The 21,925-nt window shown below is 34.8% G+C and overlaps 1 protein-coding gene across 5 annotated transcripts in view; it reads left to right on the forward strand.

The window, feature by feature from the left end:
* Nucleotides 1–21,925, forward strand: part of TFEC (transcription factor EC) — a 193,888-nt gene that overhangs the window by 133,718 nt on the left and 38,245 nt on the right. For 3 of the 5 annotated variants that reach the window (XM_039860747.1, XM_039860750.1, XM_039860751.1), the window contains one exon: nt 12,633–12,719. The exons of 1 other annotated variant lie outside the window; for it this stretch is intronic. In XM_039860747.1, the coding sequence (XP_039716681.1) occupies nt 12,633–12,719 (87 nt within the window). Of the gene's footprint in view, nt 1–12,632; nt 12,720–19,200; nt 19,282–21,925 lie in introns of those variants that run through there. One more of the 5 variants, XM_039860752.1, reaches the window with a different exon arrangement.

Here is a 21,925-nt window from a genome sequence, read left to right on the forward strand (position 1 = left end):
GTAGGGGCTGGAGTGCTATAATCAGTTAGACTTTAATATTACTCTATCAGCTATGTAAAGGAAGAAGCCTGGAGGTGAGAAGTTATTTCTACAGTCCAGCGAGAGATGACGAAGCATTCTATTGGAACATGCTAGGGCTGTGAGACCACCATGTAGAAATGCTAGTGACAGTTAGATATCCAAGTTTACCTTGAGAAGGAATAATCTAGACTGAAGAGATTTGAGAGTTGTCAGCATCAGAGTGATAGTTGAAAACCTGAATGAGAAAGAGATCTCCTAGAGAGCATATTTCTAGTGAGGCAAGTGGTGAACTAAGGATGGGATTGAGGATATGACCAATATTTAAGGGTGATCAGAGGAGAGAAGCCGTAAAGAAAAAGTAAAAAGATAACCAGTGTGTTGTCACTGAAGCCAAAAAAAGAGTTAATTTAAAGAAGAAAGGAATAATCTACATACTCAAATGTAGCAGTTGAATGTAGGAAAATAAAGACTGATAAATATCTATTGAATTGGCAGTCAAGCAATCAAAGCAACAGGTCAAGATGGTAGAGTGGGTAAACTCTGTGTTTACCTCCTCCCATGACCATGTTAAAATTACAACTAAATTATAGGACAATCGACCTGGAGAACCAGCTGAAGAGCAGCTGAACAGATGTCCTATAACTAAGGATATAGAGAAGAAGCCATATGGAGACTGGTAGGATGGGAGGAGATGTGAAACAGGCTGGTCCCATATCCATGTGTTGAGAATTGGGATGGATATCTCCACTGTGGAGTTTCTGCCAAGGAGCAAGGCGTCCTAGCCCATACCAGGATCCCCAGTCCAGAGCACCAGAGCCAGGAAGAGAATTGCCCACAACATCTGTCAGTGAACATCAGGGAATATTCTGTCCATCTGGGGTGCTAGAAACCCAGGTGTTATCTTAAAGGGTTTACGCACAGATTGTCCTGCTTCCAGGCACTCACCCTGGGCTCCTGCACAGACACGGTGGCTTGGGGTCCTAGGAGACATGGAGGGAGAGACTGAGTTGTGTGGCTTCAGGATGAGGGCCAGAGGGACAATCACCATTGTCCCTGTGTTGAACCCTCCTACTGCGTAGCCTATAGGTGGACACAATCTTTCCTGTGTTGAGCTCTCCCCTAAAACTACCAAATCTAAATTTTAATTGGCCTGATGAACTCAGCTTGCTCTGCCCTGGTGACTCCTTGGGATCCCGCCCCACTCAAACTGCACACTGCCAGAGGCATTTTCAGGAATGAACAGCCAGCCCTGGCCTGTGTGGCAGTCTGTCTTGGACAACTCTCAGGGGTTCATGGGCCCCAGGCTCCTGGCAGCTGGCCTTAGTATGCTCTGAATCTTTTGCTGAGTGGCCTCAGGCTCAGCACTGGTACCAAATCTGAATCTGCATTAACCTGGTGAATGCCACTCACCCCGCTAGTGATTCCCTGAAACCCTGGGTCACTGAACTTTCAATCCACCCAAGGCTCTTTCAATGGCTGAGCCTTATGGGCAACTAGCAGTCAGTAGCAGGCCTCAGGGAGCTCTGAGCCTTTTGATGAGCTTCCTCAGGCCCATTTTTGGCAGTAGGTGGTCTAGGTTCACAGTGTGGCCTCTTCCATACACTTCCAGATCCAGCACAGGCAGCAAACAACTGCAGATCACTTTGTAGCTCCTACCAGGTAGCACTGGGCCAGTCATAGGTTGTGCTGATCTTGATATGCACAGGAGCCACTCCCAAGAAGCCCCAGAACCAACAAATCCAGAAACTGGCTTCAGACCACACTAGAGCATCACCTGTTTGCCCCACAAATAGCACACACAAAGGATAATCTTGGCAGGCACTGAGATACTCCATGATGTCAGCCCCCAAGCAGCAGGTCGTATACTGTAGGCATGACCAATTCTCACAGCAAAAAACAAAAACAAAAACAAAAACAGGGTCAATCCCACCTACTGAGAGCCAATAACACTCAAGCCTCGACTACACACAATCCAAACAAGGGAAACTCCTGGAGCACCCTGCATAAGTGATCAAGAGAACTGCATTACTAGGTCCCACAAAGCACCTACTACATAAGGCTAACCAACCAAGACTGGGAGACTTAGCAGATCTACCTAACACAAAGAAACAAACACAGAGACATAGCCAAAATGAGGAAAGAAAGAAACAATGTCTGAAAAGAAAGAACAAGAGAAAACTCCAGAAAATAAACTAAATAAAATGGAGACAAGAAACCTACCAGATACAGAATTCAAAACATTGATTATAAAAATGCTCAATGAACTTAAGGGAAGAATTGATTTCAGTGAGAATGGTTTCAGTGAGAACTTCCACAAAAAGGTAGTAAGCATAAAAAAGGACATAGATACCATCAAAAAGAACCAGTCAGAAATGAAAAATACAATAACTAAAATGAAGACTATATCAGAAGGGATAAACAGCAAATTAGATGAAGTAGAGAATCTAGTCAAAAATTGGAAGACAAGGTAGCAGAGAACACCCGACTGGAGCAGAAAAAAAAGAATTTTAAAAAAGGAAGATAAGTTTGAAGACATAATGACAAAACTTTCCTAACCTGGCTAAGGAAATAAACATACAAGTCCGGGAAACATAGACAGTCCCAAACAAGAAAATCTAAAGAGGTCCACACCAAGACACATTATAATTAAAATGTCAAAAGTTAAAGGCAAATAAAGAATTCTAAAAGGAGCAGGAGAAAGGCAGTTAGTTATTTACAAGGGAATAAGACTTCATAAGACTTTCAGCTGACTTCCCAACAGAAACTTTGCAGGCCAAAAGGGATAGGCACAAAATATTTAAAGTTATGAAAAGCAAAACCAAGACAACTTTAGAGAGCAAGACTATCATTTCAAATTAAAGGAGAAATAAAAACTTCCCAGACAAACAAAGAAACAAACAAACAAAACAAAGGAGTTCATCACCACCTATTCAGTATTACAAGAAATGTTTAGGGACTTCTTTAGGAAGACGAAAGGAAAAAAAAGAACAAATATGAATAATAAAATGGCAATAACTATGTATCTCTCAATAATCACTTTAAAAGTAGATAGATTAAATGCTCCAATCAAAAAATATAGGGTCACTGAATGGATAAGAAAACATATGCTGTCTACAAGAGATCGACTTCAGATAGAAAGACACACACAGTCTGAAAGTAAACGGATGGGAAAATATATTTCATGAAACTAATACAAAATAATATTGAATGTTGACTGTGATTGAAAAAAGGTAAAAAGAAAATAGCAACAAAAGGAATTTCAGTAAGATAGTGGGTAGAAACCATTCCACCTTGAATTCAGGAGGTAGATAGATTGAACCCTTGAGATGTTCAAGATGTTTGGTCAGAAAGATAACATGGCAGAGGCACAGAGAATCATAAATAAGAATCATTCTGTTGGTCTGCCTGTAACAAGGTCTAGATTGGATCTAAAAAGGAGATTGCATTTGATGAGTGAAGTAATAGAATTTAAGATTTCAGAATTGGAACAATTTAAAGGATGATAAACCCAAGGCATGGCCTAGAGAATAGGTGAAGAGAAGGTTAAATTCAGATTTATGATTTTGAGAGGGGTGAGCTAAAATATGTCAATAATTATTAATTTATTTTTACATAGAATTCTGACTGTTATAAGTATTCTTAAGTGTATATGCATTCGTGATCACTAAGTGTTAATTTTTAAAAAATTTTACCTTGAGTTTTATGGCCTAATACTACAATAGTTACTGTGAGCTTTCTTTTGGTCATATTCATGGTACAACTTTTCACTTTGTTTACAGCTTTCTCTACTGTTTTATTTTAAATGTGTCTCTTATAGACAAACCATACAGTAGCTTTTTTAAATCCAGTTTGAGAGAAAGTTTCTTGATCAGTATGTTAACCCATTTACATTCTTGTAAATAGTTTACTATTAGAATTTAATAGTTATTTTTTTCATGCTTTTTAAATTACTATGTTTTCTATTTTCTTATTTGCCATCTTTTTCTATCCACTATTGGACAGGTTAAGTTCCTCTTGCTCTCTCTCTCCTTACTCCTAACTTTTTAAGATATATACTGATAGACTATATATATGTATATAGGATATATATGTCATTGATTAGCAATATCTATGTCATACCCTTAAGTAAAAATTTACCTAAGCATGGTCTCATCTCCCTTTGTTCTCACCTACCTTTCTGTATTAATATTTACAGAATTTATACATACATATATTCTTGTTATTTAGACCACAAAATTTTTAGTTACTCATTCTTCTTATATTTTGTATCGATTTCATAGTTACATTTTTCATCTGACTAGAGTACCTCTTGAAAGAGTGTTTCTAAAGGTCTTTTTGCATTAAAACTGAGTTTTTATGCCTAAAGAATGCCCCCCCCCATACCTAGAGGATATTTTATTGGTTATAAATGTTTAGGTTCAAAGTTTTTTACCTTTACTAGTTCAAATATTATCCCATTATCTTCTTGTACACAGTGTTGTTGAAAATCTTGAGTCTTGTTCTTTTGTAGACTTTTATTTTTAACTGTTAAATCTTTTTTTTTAATTAAGTTTATTGGGGTAGGTAGCATTGGTTAACATAATTACATATTTTTCAGGTGTACATTATAATTTTACATCTATATATTCTTTGTGTGATTACCATGCAAAGTATAGTTTCCTTCAGCTACCATATATTTGATCCCCTTTACCCACTTCACCCTCCCCCTTCCCCTTATATTTGACCCCCTTTACCCCAATCTTCCTCTCCCCTCCTCCACCACTCCCTACCTTTGATAACAGCTAGTCTATTGTCCATGTCCCTGAGTCTCTGTTTGTCCTATTCATTTGTCACTTTTAGGTTTATATCCCACATGTAAGTGATATCATATGATTTTCTACTTTTTCAGTCTGGCTTATTTCACATAGCATGATTACCTTGAGGTCCATCCATGTTGTCACAAACGGCAGTATTTCATCTCTTCTTCTGGCTGAGTAATATTACATTGTATATATGGGCCAATCAACTATCGTAGGACACTTTGGTTGCTTCCATATCCTGGCCACTGTGAATACTGTTGCTATGAACATCGGTGTGCAAATATCTTTCTGGATATAGGTTTTCAAGCCCAGTAGAGGGATCGCTGGATTCTATGGTAGATCAATTCTTAGTTTTTTGAGGAAACTCGACACCGTTTTCCATAGTGGCTGTACCAATTTGCAGTCTCACCACCAGCAGTGTATGAGGGTTCCTTTTTCTCCACATCCTCTCCAACATTTGTTATTACTTGTCATATAGATTATAGCAATTCTAACAGGTCTGAGATGGTATCATGTTGTAGTTTTGATTTGCATTTCCCTAATAGCTAGCGTTCTTGAGCATCTCTTCATATATATGATGGCCATTTGTATGTCCTATAAGAAGTGTCTGTTCAGGTCCACTGCTCATTTTTTGATTGGATTGTTTATATTTTGTTGTTATTGAGTTGTATGAGTTCTTCTTATATTTTAGATATTAGATCCTTATCGGAGGCATTGCTTGCAAATAATTTTCCCATTCAGATGGTTATCTCTTTATCTTGTTGACGGTTTCTTTTGCTGAGCAGAAGCTTTTTAGTTTGATGTAGTCCCATTCATTTATTTTTGCTTTTACTTTCCTTGCCTTTGAAGTCAAATTCATAAAATCCTCTTTAAGTCCTCTGTCCTTGAATTTAGTTCTTATGTTTTCTTCTATGCATTTTATTGTTTCAGGTCTTATATTCAGGTCTTTAATCCATTCTGAGTTAATTTTGTTGTGTGGTGATAGATAACGGTCTATTTTCATTCTTTTGCAGATGGCCTTCCAATTTTCCCAGCACCATTTATTGAAGAGGCTTTCCTTTCTCCACTGTATGTTTTTGGCTTTTTTGTTGAAAATTATTTGCCCATATAAATATGGGTTTACACTGGACTCTCGATTCTGTTCCACTGGTCCGTGTGTCTGTTTTGCTGCCAATACCATGCTGTTTTGATTACTGCCGCTTTATAGTATAATTTGAAGTCTGGTAGAGTGATGCCTCCAGCCTTGCTCTTTTTTCAGGATAGCTTTGGCCATTTGGGGTCTTTTGTGCTTCCATACAAATCTGTATTGCCTCTTCTTTGATTTTTTGAAAAAGTTTGAGAAGAATAGGTATTAAATCTTCTTTGAGTATTTGGGTGATTTCACTGGTGAAGCCATCTGGTCCCGGACTTTTACTTTTTGGTAGGTTTTTGATGATTATTCCAAGTTCTATGCTGCTGATTGGTCTATTTAGATTTTCTAGTTCTTCTTGATTTAGTCTAGGAAGGTTGTATCTTTCTTAGTACTAGTCCATTTCTTCTAGGTTATTAAATTTGATGTTATGTACTTTTCATAGTATTCTTGCATGATCTTTTGTATTTCTGCGATGTCAGCTGTAATTTCCCTTCTTTCATCCTGATTTTGTTTGTGTCCTTTCTCTTTTTTCTTTAGTGAGTCTAGCCAAGAGTTTGTCAATTTTATTAACCTCAAAGAACCAGCTCTTTGTAGTATTCATTTTTCTATCTTTTTGTTTTGTTTTGTTTTCAATTTCATTTATTTCTGCTCTAATTTTGCTGATTTCTTGCTTTCTGCTGACTTTAGGCTTTATTTGTTCTTCCTTTTCTAGTTTTTTAAGATGAAACATTAGATTGTTTATTTAGGCTTGTTCTTGTTTTTGGAGGTAGGCCTGTAATGATATGAACTTTCTCTTATGATCTCTTTTGCCATGTCCCAAAAGTTTTAATATGTTGTATTGTCATTATTATTCATTTTTATGTATCTCTTGATCTCTCTTTTTATTTCTTCTCTGACCCAGATATTCTTCAGTAGTATGTTGTTTCATTTCCACGTACTTGTGGTTCTTCCTGATTTCTTTTTGCAGTTGATCTCTAGTTTCAAAACATTATGATCAGAGAATATGATTGGTGTAATTTCAACCCTCTTATATTTGCTGAGGCTATTTCTGTGTCCCAGTATGTGGTTGATTCTTGAGAATGTTCCATGTGCACTAGAGAAAAATGTATAAGCAGCTGTTTTGGGATGGAAGGCTCTGTAAATGTCAATTATGTCTAGTTGGGATGGAAGGCTCTGTAAATGTCAATTATGTCTAGTTGTTCTCATGTGTCATTTAAGGATGTTACTTCCTTTTTGATTTTCTATTTGGATGATCTGTCCATATCTGACAGTGGGGTATTTAGGTCCCAAACTACAATAGTGTTTTGGACTGTTTTTCTCTTTAGTTCTATTAGTAATTGCTTTACATATTTCGGGGTTCCCTGATTGGGAGCATAGATATTAATAAATGTTATGTCTTCTTGGTGCATGATTCCCTTTATTATTTTGAAGTGTCCCTCAGTATCTTTCTTTACCTTTTTTATTTTGAATCTATTTTGTCTAATATTAGTACCGCTACTCCTGCTTTTCTCTGAATGCCATTTGCTTAAAATATCATTTTCCACTCTTTTACTTTGAGTTTATATTTGCCTTTGGAGCTGAGATGTATCTCCTGGAGGCAGCATTTGGTTGGATTTTGTTTTTTGATCCATTCTGCAACTCTATGTCTTTTTATTGGTGAGTTCAGTCCATTTACATTTAGGATAATTATTGAAATATGAGGTCTTCTTATAGGCATTTTATCTTTTGCTTTCTGGTAGCTTGGTGTTTCCATTGTTTCCTTGTCATTGTGTTTCCGTTTTCTTTATTTTGGTTGGCTTTTGTGTGTTTTGCCTTTGATTCTTCTTGTTTTATGTTATAGACTTCAGTTCTGACTCTATGGTGTGTGGTTACCATTACACATATGTATTGTGGTTACCATTACGAATATATATATACAGTTGTCCATTTTCTTCTGCGCATGCCTTTTCTCCATTTCCATTTGTGAATTTGGATCTTTGATTTTTCCCCTTTTCTGTCATTGTTACCTTAATTTGTTTCTATGTATGCTGAACATTCATTACTATCTTGCTATAGCAATTCTTTTCTTATTATTTAAGAAATAAGTAAGGGCTGCACTCCTCTGCTTCTATTTGCTTGATGGTCATTTTACTCCTAATTATGTATTTTTTTTTTGTTGCTGTTATTTTGTTTTAGGTGAGCTGACCCCTTTCAGAATTTCCTGTAGTGCAGGCCTCATAGTGGAGAATTCTCTCAATTTTTGTATGTCTGAAAAGGTCTTAATTTCTCCTTCATATCTAAAGGAGACTTTAGCTGGATACATTATTCTAGGCTGATAGTTCCTTTCACTTAATAGTTTAAATATTTGATTCCATTCCTTTCTGGCTTGTAAGGTCTGCACTAAGAAGTCTGATGATAATTAATGGGTTTTCTTTTATACGTTACCGTTTTTCTTCTCCCTGGCTGCTCTGAGAACTTATCTTTGTCATTGATTTTTGATAATTTTAATACAACTTATCTTGGCAAAGGCCTTTTTGTGTTCAGATAATTGGGTGTTCTGTTAACTTCTTGAATTCCAAGTTCCAGCCCATTCCTTAGATTTGGGAAATTCTCATCCACTATTTGTCTGAAAATGTTTTCTAGTCCCTGCTTTTTCCCCTGCCTTCTGTAATGCCCCTTATTCTTATGTTTCCTCTCCTGATGGTATCAGGTAGTTCTTGTATTTCTGTTTCATTATTTTTCATTCTTCGATTTCTCTCTTCTTCTTTCTGATTTATTTCTAGATTTCTGTTTTGATATCACTGATCCTTTCCTCCATTTTGTCAACTCTATTTCCTAGGCTTGCTATTTCATTTCTCAAGTCTTGCAGTGTGTTTTTTAATCTTGAGAAGTTCTATTTTGTTCTTTTTTAGGGTTTCTATCTCCTTGCTCTGCTCATAGTTGTTTTTGCAATTTCTGAAATTGTTGATATGACTCGTTTCAGAACTCACTGAGTTTTTTCAGAAGTACCATCCTGAATTTTCTGTCACTTAAGTTGCATATTTCTATGTCTGTAAACTTATTTTCTAGAGATTTTTCTCTTTCTTTCTGAGATGCCTTGTCACCTTGGTTGTTCATGGTGTGTAATGGACTATTTCTCTGCCTGGGCATTAGTGGAAGTGTATTTTGTTGTTTTTCCAGAAAGAAGATTCATTATATAAAGGCCTCTCTTTAGACTGCTGCAAAGAAGGCCCTTTCCTTTCGGTTTCCAGTAGGTGGCATCTAAGCTTCTTGGATCCCTGCTTTACATAGAGCCTAAATTCTTTTATTTTCTTGTAGATTTTAATCACATTCGCTACTTTTGGTTTCAGTCCCTGACAGTGTTGGCAACAGTTTTGGTAGCATTTGCTCAGATTCTCCTGGGGCTCAGTGGTGACTGTCTCGGAGATATGGGGGGATGGACCCCCTTCCCCTTCTCTTACAGGGAGTTCCAGAGGCTGAGAGAGGTGGCTTCAGTCTCCGCAGCTTTTGTTCAGATTCTCCTGGGGTTCTGTGGTGATCAGTCTCGGAGAGTATGGGGTAAGGGCCTTCTGGGTTGGGGGTTCAGAGGCTGCAGCTCAGCCTTGGTTTTGCAACCGCGGCCAGTAAAAATCAACTATCGTTTCTCTGCTGTCCCATCTGCTTCTTTGCTTTCTGCCCTGATGACTGAGCCCTACTGCCAGCTGTGTAGAAAAGTCCTGGTACTTCCAGGCAGGCTGATCAGGGAAGTTGCCACACCTTCTCCCCTCCTCCTCCTCCTACAAGGAGCTCTGGTGGCTGTGAGAGGCAGCTTCTTTATTTCTCCCAGACTACCCCCCGACACCCGGGGTTCTCTTCTGCGCAGACCCCACACTCAGATGTGCTGGTGTGAAGTTTGGGTGTTTTTTGTTGAGTTTTAGATGTTCAGCTTATTGTTGTTTCGAGTGAAGAGATATGAGGACGTTTCTCACCCCACCATGTTTTCCCAGTGGTGTAAAATGTTAAATCTTATAAATGGTTTTCTTTGTCTTTGAACCTTATACTTTTTATACTTATTATCTCCACTTTAATTTTAGTCAAAATAATTTGTTCCTTCTTTGTATTTCATTATCTTAATTTATGACTTTGAGGATGCTTATTCTGCTGATTTGTGATTGTGTTTTTGTTGGTTAATTATGTTTCATCTGATATATAAAATATTGTGTTTGTTGTCTTTTTAAAAATAACAACTGGATTCCAAGATGGTTAATTATGACGATTCTTGAGAGTTTGGAGCGAAGTTTTGGATTGAATTTCAGATTTTTAAATCAATTTACGATAGTGGGAAAACCAAAGTTGTCAATAAATTAGGGAAAAAGGTAGTCATGTAGGTGGATGACAGGAATAAATTATAGGAGGATGAACTTTCGCATATAGGAAAGAAAGGTTTCCTTTTGGAATAGGAGAAACCTAAGCATGTTTATAGGCAAGAGGGAAAAATTAGAGATGCAAGAGACTGGGTCATTTAAAATGTAAACTTCCAGAAAAAAAAAGGGATGAATTACTTATATATGATTTTTACTGAAACTACTAGAAGTACCCCAAAGAAAAAAAATACCATAAGTTGTGTTTAACATCTTCTTCCTTTAGGTCTTCTTCATATATGTTCAGAACAAATTTGTTGTCCATTTAATGGTGAAAATTGAAGAAAAAAATCATGAAATTAACATTTGAGTTTAATAACAGTTAATAATATGCTCAAAAACTTTCAGAGACTGGACTAACCAAAAGAAATGAAACATGCATAGTTATTATTCTAGATCCTTTAAAGATCTCTCCATGTAAATGGAATAATATTTAAAGTCTAGATAATGGCCTCCATCTGCACTCTTGAATTTGGTACCCACTAGCCACGTGGCTCTTTATATTTAATTCTAAATTATTTCAAATTCAATTCAATCTTTAAAAATGGAATGAAATTAAAAATTCAGCTTCTCAGTTTCACTAGCCACATTTTAAGGCTCAGTAGCCATATATGGTTACTTGCTACTATATTGGACAGTGCAAATATAGTACATTCCCATTATTGTAGAAATTTTGTAGGACACCACTGGCCTAGATGGTTCTACATGTAAGTTCCTTGCCTACCTTTCAACTTTATCTGAAACTTGCTTTCCCTTGCCTAGTCTGCTTCATTACCATTGGCCCTCTCACTCTTTCTCAAACACTATGAGCTTGATATAACCTTAGGGTATTTGTATTTTTTGCTTTCTTTCCAAGGATTACCCTCCTCATCTTTTTGTGCCTCCTCTGCTCAAATATTAGTAAGTCCTTCTCTGACCATTTTCTAAGATAACACTCCTTCTCATCCAGATCTATCCTGTTCCTGCTTTAATTTATTCAAACCACTGTTTATTATTAAGCTATTGTCTTTTTCCTCAATATTTTGAGCTCCATAAGGGCAGAGACTTTGTGCTGTTTGCTTCTATAGCTCCGGTACTTACAGCAGGTCATGTAATAAACATTGCTCAATAAATATTTATTAAATTAATATATGACCTTTGGGGAGTATCTTAGTAGAAGTCTCTGGACATTTGATTCTCTAAAGTTCTTCAGATATTTTGCTTGGAAGATTGTATTAATGGAAATATGAAATATTTTTATATATCTCCCAGGGTTTACTCCTGGTTGTTTCTGCATATCACGGAAAATTTTGCCTATATTTAGTACAGTTATACTGAAAATCAGTACAGTTATATAAATTCATCATTCTCACTTTTTTTGTGCTTATATTATATTTAAAATTTTTACTAAAGAGAACATGATGGGAGAGAAGAGAGCTAGAACAACTAAAGAGAAGTGAAGGGAGTGGTGGCAATCAGTGTATTTAAAAATACAAGCTTTGTAAATCTCCTTCAGCTAATGTACAGAAGGGAAGGAAGGCTATTTTAGAAAGGAGTTGAGAAAGGGAGTAGAAATTAGGACCACAGAGTCAGATTTCCAGGATTTCAATCCTGCTTCCATCATTTACTAGCTACATATTCTGGAACAAGTTACTGAATTTTCTTTTCTCTCAATTTCCTCATCTGTAGAATGAAGATGATGATATTGTATACTTCACAGGGTTGCTAAGAAGATTAAAAGAGTTGATGTAGGCAAAGCACATCTCCTGCACTATATAAGTGTCATCACTATTTAATGTGTCTATTATTATTATAGTTATTGTCATTACTATTATTATTGGTCATTATAGAAAGTTAGATATGTTTCCATATAGTTTGTATCTACATGAACTAATCAGCTAAAGTTCAACCACTGATGTATGGATAGCCACCTGTAAGATGCAATCAAAACATTTCGAAAGAAAAAATATTGTAAGATGTCATCTCTACATGTTAAACATATGGGCTGTGGCTTGAGGTACTTAGTGATAAACACTGTACTTATGTAGATACTGACTTCTAAAAGACTAGCCCTGGGTGATTTGTCCAGCTGTCACTTGCCAGTTGGTGGAAGCAAATGCAAGAAAAAGCAACACAGATCAAGGAATGTCAGGATTACTTCATTTTAAGTTCTAAAATATTTTGGGTTTTGATATACATAAAACTTTGTTTAAGAAACTTTTAATGATTACTAAAACTTTTTCCTCTGAATTCAGGGTGAAGCACAACTTTTATCATTATACACATTATTCTAAATGTGTGTTATTCTACATATTTTGCTAGATGAAGGACGTTATTGAGGATGTAATCAATATGGAATCAAGTTTTAAAGAGGAAGGAACAGAATCTCCTCTGCTAATGCAAAGAACAGTAAGTATTTCCAGACCTGAGGAGGTCAATCAGATTGAAATAAATAATAGCTTCTGATTATAAAAATATTATTGGATTAGTAAATGATATTTTCTGCACTGTTGAAATAGACACAATATAACAGATGAATATTAGGAAATATTTATTGGTGCAGAAAAAAGATTATATACTATTATTGAGAAAGAAAGGTAATAGGGCTTGTATTATCTTACCTATCACCTATCTATTTATGTATCTAATCTCTACAAATATCAATCTAATTATATACTTAATCTTCTGTAGAATTTTCTATGAGTGATTTAATCTTCTGATTTCCTTTTTGAAGTACAGCATATAATCAGACACCCTTATAAGCTCATTACCAAATTTTGGTTATTTTACCATGACTGACAGCTATAAGATTTAGAGGCTCTACACCTTGTAGAAAAAAGACAAAGATTATTATAACAACAAAAAAGTAAAACTTTACTTCTGAGTCAATAACTAAAAGTTAAAGAGGAACTTGAGAGAGGTAGAATAGGCCTCACTCTAAGGCGCATAGTCAGATGTCTATTTGAAATCAGTACTAATTCTAAAATAATAGGCAATGGACAAATAATACTTTATCTCTCATATTTTATTGCTGTTGCCTTCCCATGGTTCATTTATTAATCACTAAAAATGTTATCTGTAAAGAGTGTATAAGTTCTTTCCACACATTTTGAAGGTTTATTGCTGTTTTGTGTGTTTATGGTTTTAGACCTTTTAGAAAACGAGAAAAAATATGAAAGATGGTGATTGAATTGTTACTTTAAATTTTCATTTAAAGAAACTGAATTCTAACTGTATTACATAGTGTGGATACTGTTCATCAGTAAATTAGTGGACTGGGCTATGTTAAAGATGGATGTTTTAAATTCAAGGCTTTAAAAAAATTAGAAAAATCCCCCTTTTTAAAAAGTTGATTCTCAACTAGACTATCTAAAAGGAGAAGTATCTCTTTTTTTCTTTTCTATGGTGTGCAGGAAGGACCTACACTTTGTAACAGGTCACTAATACTATTGTCATCTGACAAAGATCAAATGAGGTTTAATACTTAGTTTTTTTTTTGGTCTAATTTCACAGAATGATGATGCTGTTTTCTTAACAATACTCAACTCTGGGTTTGAGGAAATTGTATTAATTTTCTGCAATCTTCTCTTCCTTGTATGTGGTATTTACTTCATTGAAACTGTATATTTAAACATTCTCTTTGTCAATTATCTTACTCATTTAAAAGTGACTGCATAGAATGGCTTACTCAGTATAAAATGGGTATTTATTTTTGATATACAGAATGCATTTTTAAAAAGATAGACACTACTGGCTTATCTGTATTTATATAAAGAAACATCTGTTATTAACCAATCAGTTACACTGATAATTTTTAGCTCTCTATATAAAACCAAGCAGTTCTATTGACCAAATATTTATTCAATACTGATTATGTGCAAAGTATAATACTCGCACCGTAGGAAACAAAAAGTTGAGTGAGACACATTGACATGTCAAGAGACCACATGATAGTGGGGCAGTGAGATGAGGTGCACCTGGGGGGCAGGAGTCTTGGTTTTAAAACCCTAGGTTCTAATCTAGACATTGTACAAATCACTTAACCTCTTTCTTTTCTTCTGTATTGTGAGAATAATTAAAAATATCTCCAAGGCTGTTTTTTACATTAAATCTTAGTAAACTACATGTGTGTGTGTGTGTGTCTGTGTGTGTGTGTGTGTGTGTGTGTGTGTGTGTCTGTGTGTGTGTGTATTTAAATACTGGTCAGAGAGTTGCTCTTGAGTTCAAGTGAAGAAGAAAATATTCTAAACAGATTTTTTTGGAAATGATTTATGCAGAGACAATGTTTTAAATATAGTTATGAAGCTCAATTAAGATTTTAAGGATATATATGAAGACAGAAAAGTAACAAGTTAAGAGAACAACATAAGAAAAAGCAAGAAGTTATAAAAAATAAAATGTATAGGAATAGCTGGTAGAACAGAGACAGAAAACCTTGAGGGATAAAAGAGCTTCTAGGTTCAGAGGAATGCTTTGAGTAAGTATATTAGCCAGGGAACTGCTGGTTGCAGATGACAGAACATCAATTATATGGGGCTTAAGCATAAAAGGAATTTGTTAGGTCATGTAGTCTAAAAATTCCTAAATAATATTGTATGTGAGCATCCCCCCATAATTTCACCTTTGTTTTCTTCTGTGCTGGCTTCATTCTCAGTTGTTGAGCAGACACTATCATAGCCTATTCCTAGCTATATACACAGTTCTTCCTTACTAACTCAGTTTTTTTTTTTCAAACACTCATTCCTTCATAAGGAAGAGGAAATTTCTGATTAATGCAAGCTAGTCCTGGTGGCTCCACTACCCTTGCCAGGGATTTTTTTAAAGAATGAGATAATGCTGTAATTCTGGCATTTTGAGAGATTATTGGGGTCTTCTGGGAAGTTCTCTTCAGTCCTTAAAGGAAACCCAAGAAAGAGAAGTTGTTTTGCTTCCCTCGATGTTGTAAGATAATGTGACTTAGATAGCCATTTATTACTCAAAAGGTAAATAAATTGTGGAAAAGAAATGAAGGGAGAAGAAAAGTGAAGAGAAATGTAAAGAAATGCTACTTATCTGTCCCTGGAGAATTCTTTACCTATAGATTTTACATTATCTAATTTTTTTTTTCATTTTATAAGCTAATTGTGTCAGGATTTTCTGATTTTCATAACTAATTGCATCCTAACAGATACATTCAGTTAGGCTTGGCAACCTAAGAGGAGAGCTTCTTTTTCCCCTTACTTCCAGTTAAATCCCTGGGATAATTCTTATTGGGATAATTCTTCTGTCACATGCACATACCTAATCCATTTTCTCTGGGTCTCGGGCCCACCCTAGAGCTATAAATTGAACAGCCCCACACAACAAATTAGCTAGACTGAATGAGAACCAGAACAGGTGTCATTACCAAAATAAATATGAATGAATTCTAGTAAGGCTAAACCAACTTCTGCCCAATATGGTAAGCTTCAAAAGTGTGGATACTTATTAGTAATTATTATTATCATTAATTTTCACCTACTATTCGACAGGTAGTTTTCTAAGTATTTTACACGTATTTTCTCTAGTTATCATACAAATATGCGATGTCTTGGGAAGTCTGTTGAGTGTGCTTGCTCTTAATCACTTTAGGGCTCCCTTGCTGTGCCTAAGCAGAAAACCCGAATGTCATTTAGCTAAGATTTACCCCAGACCACCATATCGGTTTAACCAAGAGTCATGTTGTAACTTCCGTTGGTGGGAAACATGGAAGTTGCTGGCTTGAAGCTTGGATAACTTATGGTGGTTCTTCAAAGTTATATAAGTTGAATGAAGTAGTTCAAGGTTTTCACAGATTGATTAAGGCCAGGTATTTCTGACCCAGAATGAATTGAGTAGATTAGTGACTACACTCAATAATTAAGCAGAAGTTACCTCTCAATTTTATTTGATCAACAGAGTTAGCTACTTGTCAATTAATTCTTACTGAAACAACTATGTAAACAGGATTGAAAAGAGCCAAAGAGCAAGCAATATTCAAGAAAATTAGTTATGCTTTTATCAACACCTTAACTGTTTAGTTTCTCAATCTCTTTAGTGTAAGTAGTGTTTTTATCTTACCTGTTTAGTCAGACCCTCATATGATAATTTTCTAAATTTTATTATAACCAACAATAAGATCTCCACCTCATAACATTTTTATTTTACAGAAAATAAATTGGTCATTACAGTCTATTTTTTTTTTTAGTGTAACTAATCTGATATTCTTACTTCACCAATTATTTAAGCCTGTGGAGACTTCCAATTAGTTGACTTTATCACTGTTTTCAAAGCTATTAATTCCTACTTACATTTTGAAAATTTCTTTCTTAATCTGTCTAGAATCTTTGGTCTAGCACTATAAACATTTCTCTTGAAAACTCTCTTAACATGTTTTCAGTTTCCTTCATTTTACTTTTCTGGCAAAAAACCCAACACTGGTTAAACTTATTTCTCATTTTACTCCACATCTTCACCTGAACAGCTAAATGGATAAAATATCACCACAGTTTTCATAGTACTCATCTTAAATATACCACCAAACTTTCACAGGGGCTTTTACCAGTACCAGACAATATTATAGCTATCCTGTGGTAAAAATTCCTGTTAATTGAGACAACTTATTTATTTATTTTAATTTTTTAATTTTTTAATTAATTTTTTTTTGTTATGGTGACATTGGTTAATGAAATCCAGTTTCAGGTGTACAATTTAGCAGTAAGGCATATATTTATATATGCATATATATATATATGTATGTGTGTGTGTATATATATATATATATATATATATATAAAATCTCCAATAGAGCTGTTGTCCCCACAATTCTAAAAGGGTCTTAAAACTAACCAGTGATGAAGCCAATAGTAAATTCTCCATTCTCACTTAACTTGGCTTCTCAGTGGCATTTCCCATGGTTGACCACTCTTTCCTTCTTGAAGTACTATCTAGGATTCTGTGGCATCATATTTTCTGTCCCCCCTTTCCCCCTCCCCCCACACACCTTGCTGGTTCTTTCTACTCTAAGAAATATTTAATTGCAAAAGTGTCCTAAGGCTCAGACTGCAGCCCTGTTTACTCAACCCATCTCCAGCCTAGATCTCTCCTCTGCATGCTAGAGTCATGTATTATACTGCTTACTTGACATCTTTTGTGCTTCTAACAGCATCTCAAACTTAACATGACTGAAAAAAAGCTTTTGCCCCTGCAACATCACCTGCTTTTGATTCATCACGAATCACCACCCCAAGTCATTTTTTCCTCTTCTTTCCCTTACTCTCATACTTCCACATCTATTAGTATGCCCCTCTAATCAGTATCAAAGATTTCCTGAATCTCGCAGCTTTTTATCAGCTCCTCTACTGAAACACTTTTCTAGGTTACTGTCATCACTAACTTGAACTTAGAAACAGACTCCATCCTAACTTGATTACTACTTCTTGCCCCTTACAGCTGTTCTTCACACACATCCAGAATGATCTTCACAAAGCAAAAATCAGATCCTGTTTCTCTTTGTTTAGCATTCTATTAACTTTCTGAAATCCTCTGAATATGATCCAGATACTTTATCATAGCCAACATTTCCCTGTAATGTTGGACTCTGGCCTTGATAGCCTTCTTCCTGCTGCTTCAACATGACACACATATTATCATCTTAGGACTAGTGAACTTCCCTTTTTTGTTTTGGAATACTTTGTCTTCGATCTTTGCATGGCAGCCTCTTTGTGCTCAGATATTTAGTCAGTATCACTTTGTTGGAGAGCCCTTGCACAATCACCCTAGCTAAAAGACACCATCCCATCACTTCCTACAGCAATATTTCATTTTAACTACCTTTGACATTTATGATTTGAGAAACAAAAATTATCTTCCTTATTGTTTTATTTACCTATGTATTGTGTGCTTCTACCTCTAGAATGTAAACTATTTGAAGATAGTGATTTTTATCTGTCTTGTTCACTGTTGTGTTTCTGAAGCCTAGAACCTATTTATTATTTTATTTTCAGCACCCAGCGGAGTGCCTAGTACATGATAGGGGCTAAGCAAATTTTGTAAAATTCACACATAGTATTGAAAAAAATAGTTAATATTATTATTTAGGAATTTTTTAATGAAAAAAAAAGAAGCAGCAGCAACAAGGATAACAACAATGATAATAGCTACTATGTCTTGGGAACATGCTGTGTGACAAAGTTTGTGCAAAAGACTTTCTGCAAAACATTGCATTTAATCACCACAACAAACCTACGAGATAGAGATTATTACCTATTATCATTTTAACAAATGAGGAAAGAGGCTTAGAGAAGTTCAGTAACTCACTCAAGTTCATACAGTTAGTAAATGACAGGGGAGAGTTTTGAATCCAGTTCTGAATGATACCAAATGCAACAGTCTGACGCACGCTGTGCCTGCAGCTTCAGAAGGAAGCCATTTCATAGAACTGTAGAACCTTAGGATTTGAAGGGCTATTAAGCTGATCTCATCCTCTGCTACACTCAGTCTGAATGATTGTTTATCCTCTGAGTTTAGATATATTCCCTATAATTTCCACTCACTGGTCTTAGTTTCACTCCTTCCTTTCAGAAACATGGTTGTGCATAGTAATTCATTTATTTTATCATATAGGTATTTTTCAATCAGGTGTCTGTAAATGCAGGTGGCATTTGGCAATCTCAATAAACTGTTATAGTTCAAGACCATTCCAGAGATGAGGTCTGAGTAAATATTAACAACTCCCTGTGCTTGGTTGGAACTTGAAAGGACTGCATAACATCAACAAGCAAGTTTTTGTCAATCACAGTCTAGACCAGATTAGTCTTAAAGTCCAAGGAAGAATCAAAGTTCATCTTAGTGCAGACATTTCTGCACAGTGATCCCATTTATTGTTTGCAAGTTTAAGGAAAAGACAATGATGAAGGAGAAAGAGAAAACCATTGCTATTGTGAAGGTTATAGAAACTTCAAAATTAAAACTGGTGAGCAAGTACATTATGGTATTCTTTCAATGTTTGGAGATAAAACCACATTAAAGGCTGAACTTAAATTTTATAAACTAATGGTCAGTGAAATAAGGTATGTAGAAGTTGAGCTTTGAAATATGTAATATTTGATCTGTTGTATTGACAAACTTGTTTACTGACATATATTTTTTGTGCTCTGAATACAGTAAACCTTTTTTATAGTTATTTAGTAAAAAAATGGTGAAAGTAATGTTTTATTATTTGTTTTATCAAAAAGTGAATTTTACTAATTATTTGTTGCAGTGTTTATATTAAATTAATAACTGTTTTTGTTAGTTTAATACTAAATAGATCATATACATAAAGTACTGATGCAAAAATATGTTACCATTCTCTGTTTTGTATTTTATCCTTTTTTTTTTTTTAAGTTAAATGGACATTTTATTCCTTCAGTTGAACAACCTCTACACACATAAATGGTTTAAGATTTTTAATGGAAAGGAGTTTTGGTCTCAAGAGGTTTTATAAGTCTGTTACTTGTTTTCTGGAATTCATTTAACGGAGACTTTTAAGACCCCTGATGGCTGTGGCCAGATGGAAAGGAAAGAGCCTTTCTCCCTTATCATTTCTATTTGAGTTATAAGCCAGTCAAAAACAAGGGATCTGCTACTCCTGCCAAACACATTTTTATTTACTAATAATAGAATAAAAATAATAATAGTAATAATAATATCTCAGTAGGACTTCTCTGTTCAATGTATGTCATTCAAACCTTGTAGTCCTGCTTTAGCAAATAAAATAAAGTTAGAGGGATATCAATAGTGTGTTTTGGAAAAATCTAGCTTACTACATTTAAATGAATAAATACCCAAACAGACAGAAAACAATCTTTTAAATGCCATTTTTCATGTATGCATACATTGTGTGGTATACCTCCTCTACAATATTCCCTGTTTATGCCTGGAGTTTATCTTCTTTCTATGTCTACGGTTATTTTGTCTAATAATCTCATGCATTTTAGGTTCGCTATGAATATCTTCACAGAAAAGCAAAATAGAGGATCCAAAAAATTAAAAATTTTTTGTTTCCCCTGAAACTCACACTAAATATGTGATTATAGATAGATATAAATGCATAGAAATTACACATACACATGTCTATATAAGGGTTCAGAGTTTATATTTTCCTTTTAATATTTGCATTGACAAATCATTTGGAAATATAATATGTAACTATATGTGTTATAAGACTTTCTTTCCTAATATGCATTTATAATGAGATTATTTGGGAGCTAGATATATCATATGTATACACATATAAACATATATAATACATGCATATTATACATACATATATATACATATACATATATATTTCTAGAAAACTCTCAGTTTTTTAGATAAATAATCAGTTTTCAGGAACATGGAGAGTATATACTGTGGTGCCCTCTCTCTTGCTGAGTGAATATAAATCAAGAGGGGTAAAACAATAAATATAAATTCAATTCTTAAAAAATGGCCAAGTTTATTAGTCCTATAGTGTTTCAGTGAAGAAAAATAAACCAGGTTGTCATGAGAGAGAATGCTGTAGATGGCTTGGATCTTAAGTTGAGGCTTAGAAGGTAGGTTTGATTTTGATACTTAATGAAGAAGTGAGAGCATTTGAGGTACAGAAAATAGCAATTGGAAAAAATAAAACAGAAAATATAATCTAATGGATTCCAACTTTTGTGAGTATTCAAAACACTTCTTATCATTAAAAGTATTAAGACAAGGCCCTTCTGCAATAGTGTAGGTAGCAAAGAAATCCCAAGCCCTCTATTTATAGAACTGTATGGTCTGGAGATAATTAGTTTTTCAGAATTTAAATTATTTTATATTTAAAATGGGAATTATGATACTTACCTAATAGAATTGTTATCAAGTTTACTTGAGATGTTGTTATTAGCTATTTTTATGAGATATGCTTAGCTTAATACCTGGCATGTAATAAATACTCAACTGTATATGACATTATATGTATGTTATAATAATGCTTGTGTTTATTATATTTTTAAAGACATTTCCCATATATGAATTCATAGATTCTCTGTGGCAACACTCTTTCTCTAACCTACTTCCTCCCACTGGAGTCTGAAATCTATTTTTGGAAGCCATGGCATAGGGTATGTGTGTATTGTGATGAGAAATCTTTCATAACTCGAAAATAGTAAATAATGTAACTAGATAGTGTAGGGCCATTCAATAACACTGAAAGCTAGACAAAAGCGTTTGAGCCTTAATATATAAGTTAAAAGAAGATGTTTTATATTTTAGGTCTTGAGCTGGGAGAAATCAGAGGAAGTTGTATTTTTTAAATATGAGTCGGTCTGAGAGGAGCAGCTAGGAATTAATTGAGAGGGATGAAAGGATACTAGATGAATGGAAATAATTTAGGCTAGGGCCTTGAGAATCTTGAGATATGAGAATAGAGAGGAAAACTTAAACTAAAAAATGATTTAAAAGAAAAAGAAAAGTCATAACTGGAAATAGATAGAACATAACTTATGGAGAGGGAAGAGGCCAAAATAGTCAGAGAAATATGTAGAATCTAGGTCAGATTATGTAAACTGTCCATTAGTATACTGGCCTGATAAGAATATATGGATATATGAAGATTT

Source organism: Pteropus medius, unplaced genomic scaffold, assembly GCF_902729225.1.
Source record: "Pteropus medius unplaced genomic scaffold, Ma_sr-lr_union100, whole genome shotgun sequence".
Taxonomy (NCBI): domain Eukaryota; kingdom Metazoa; phylum Chordata; class Mammalia; order Chiroptera; family Pteropodidae; genus Pteropus; species Pteropus medius.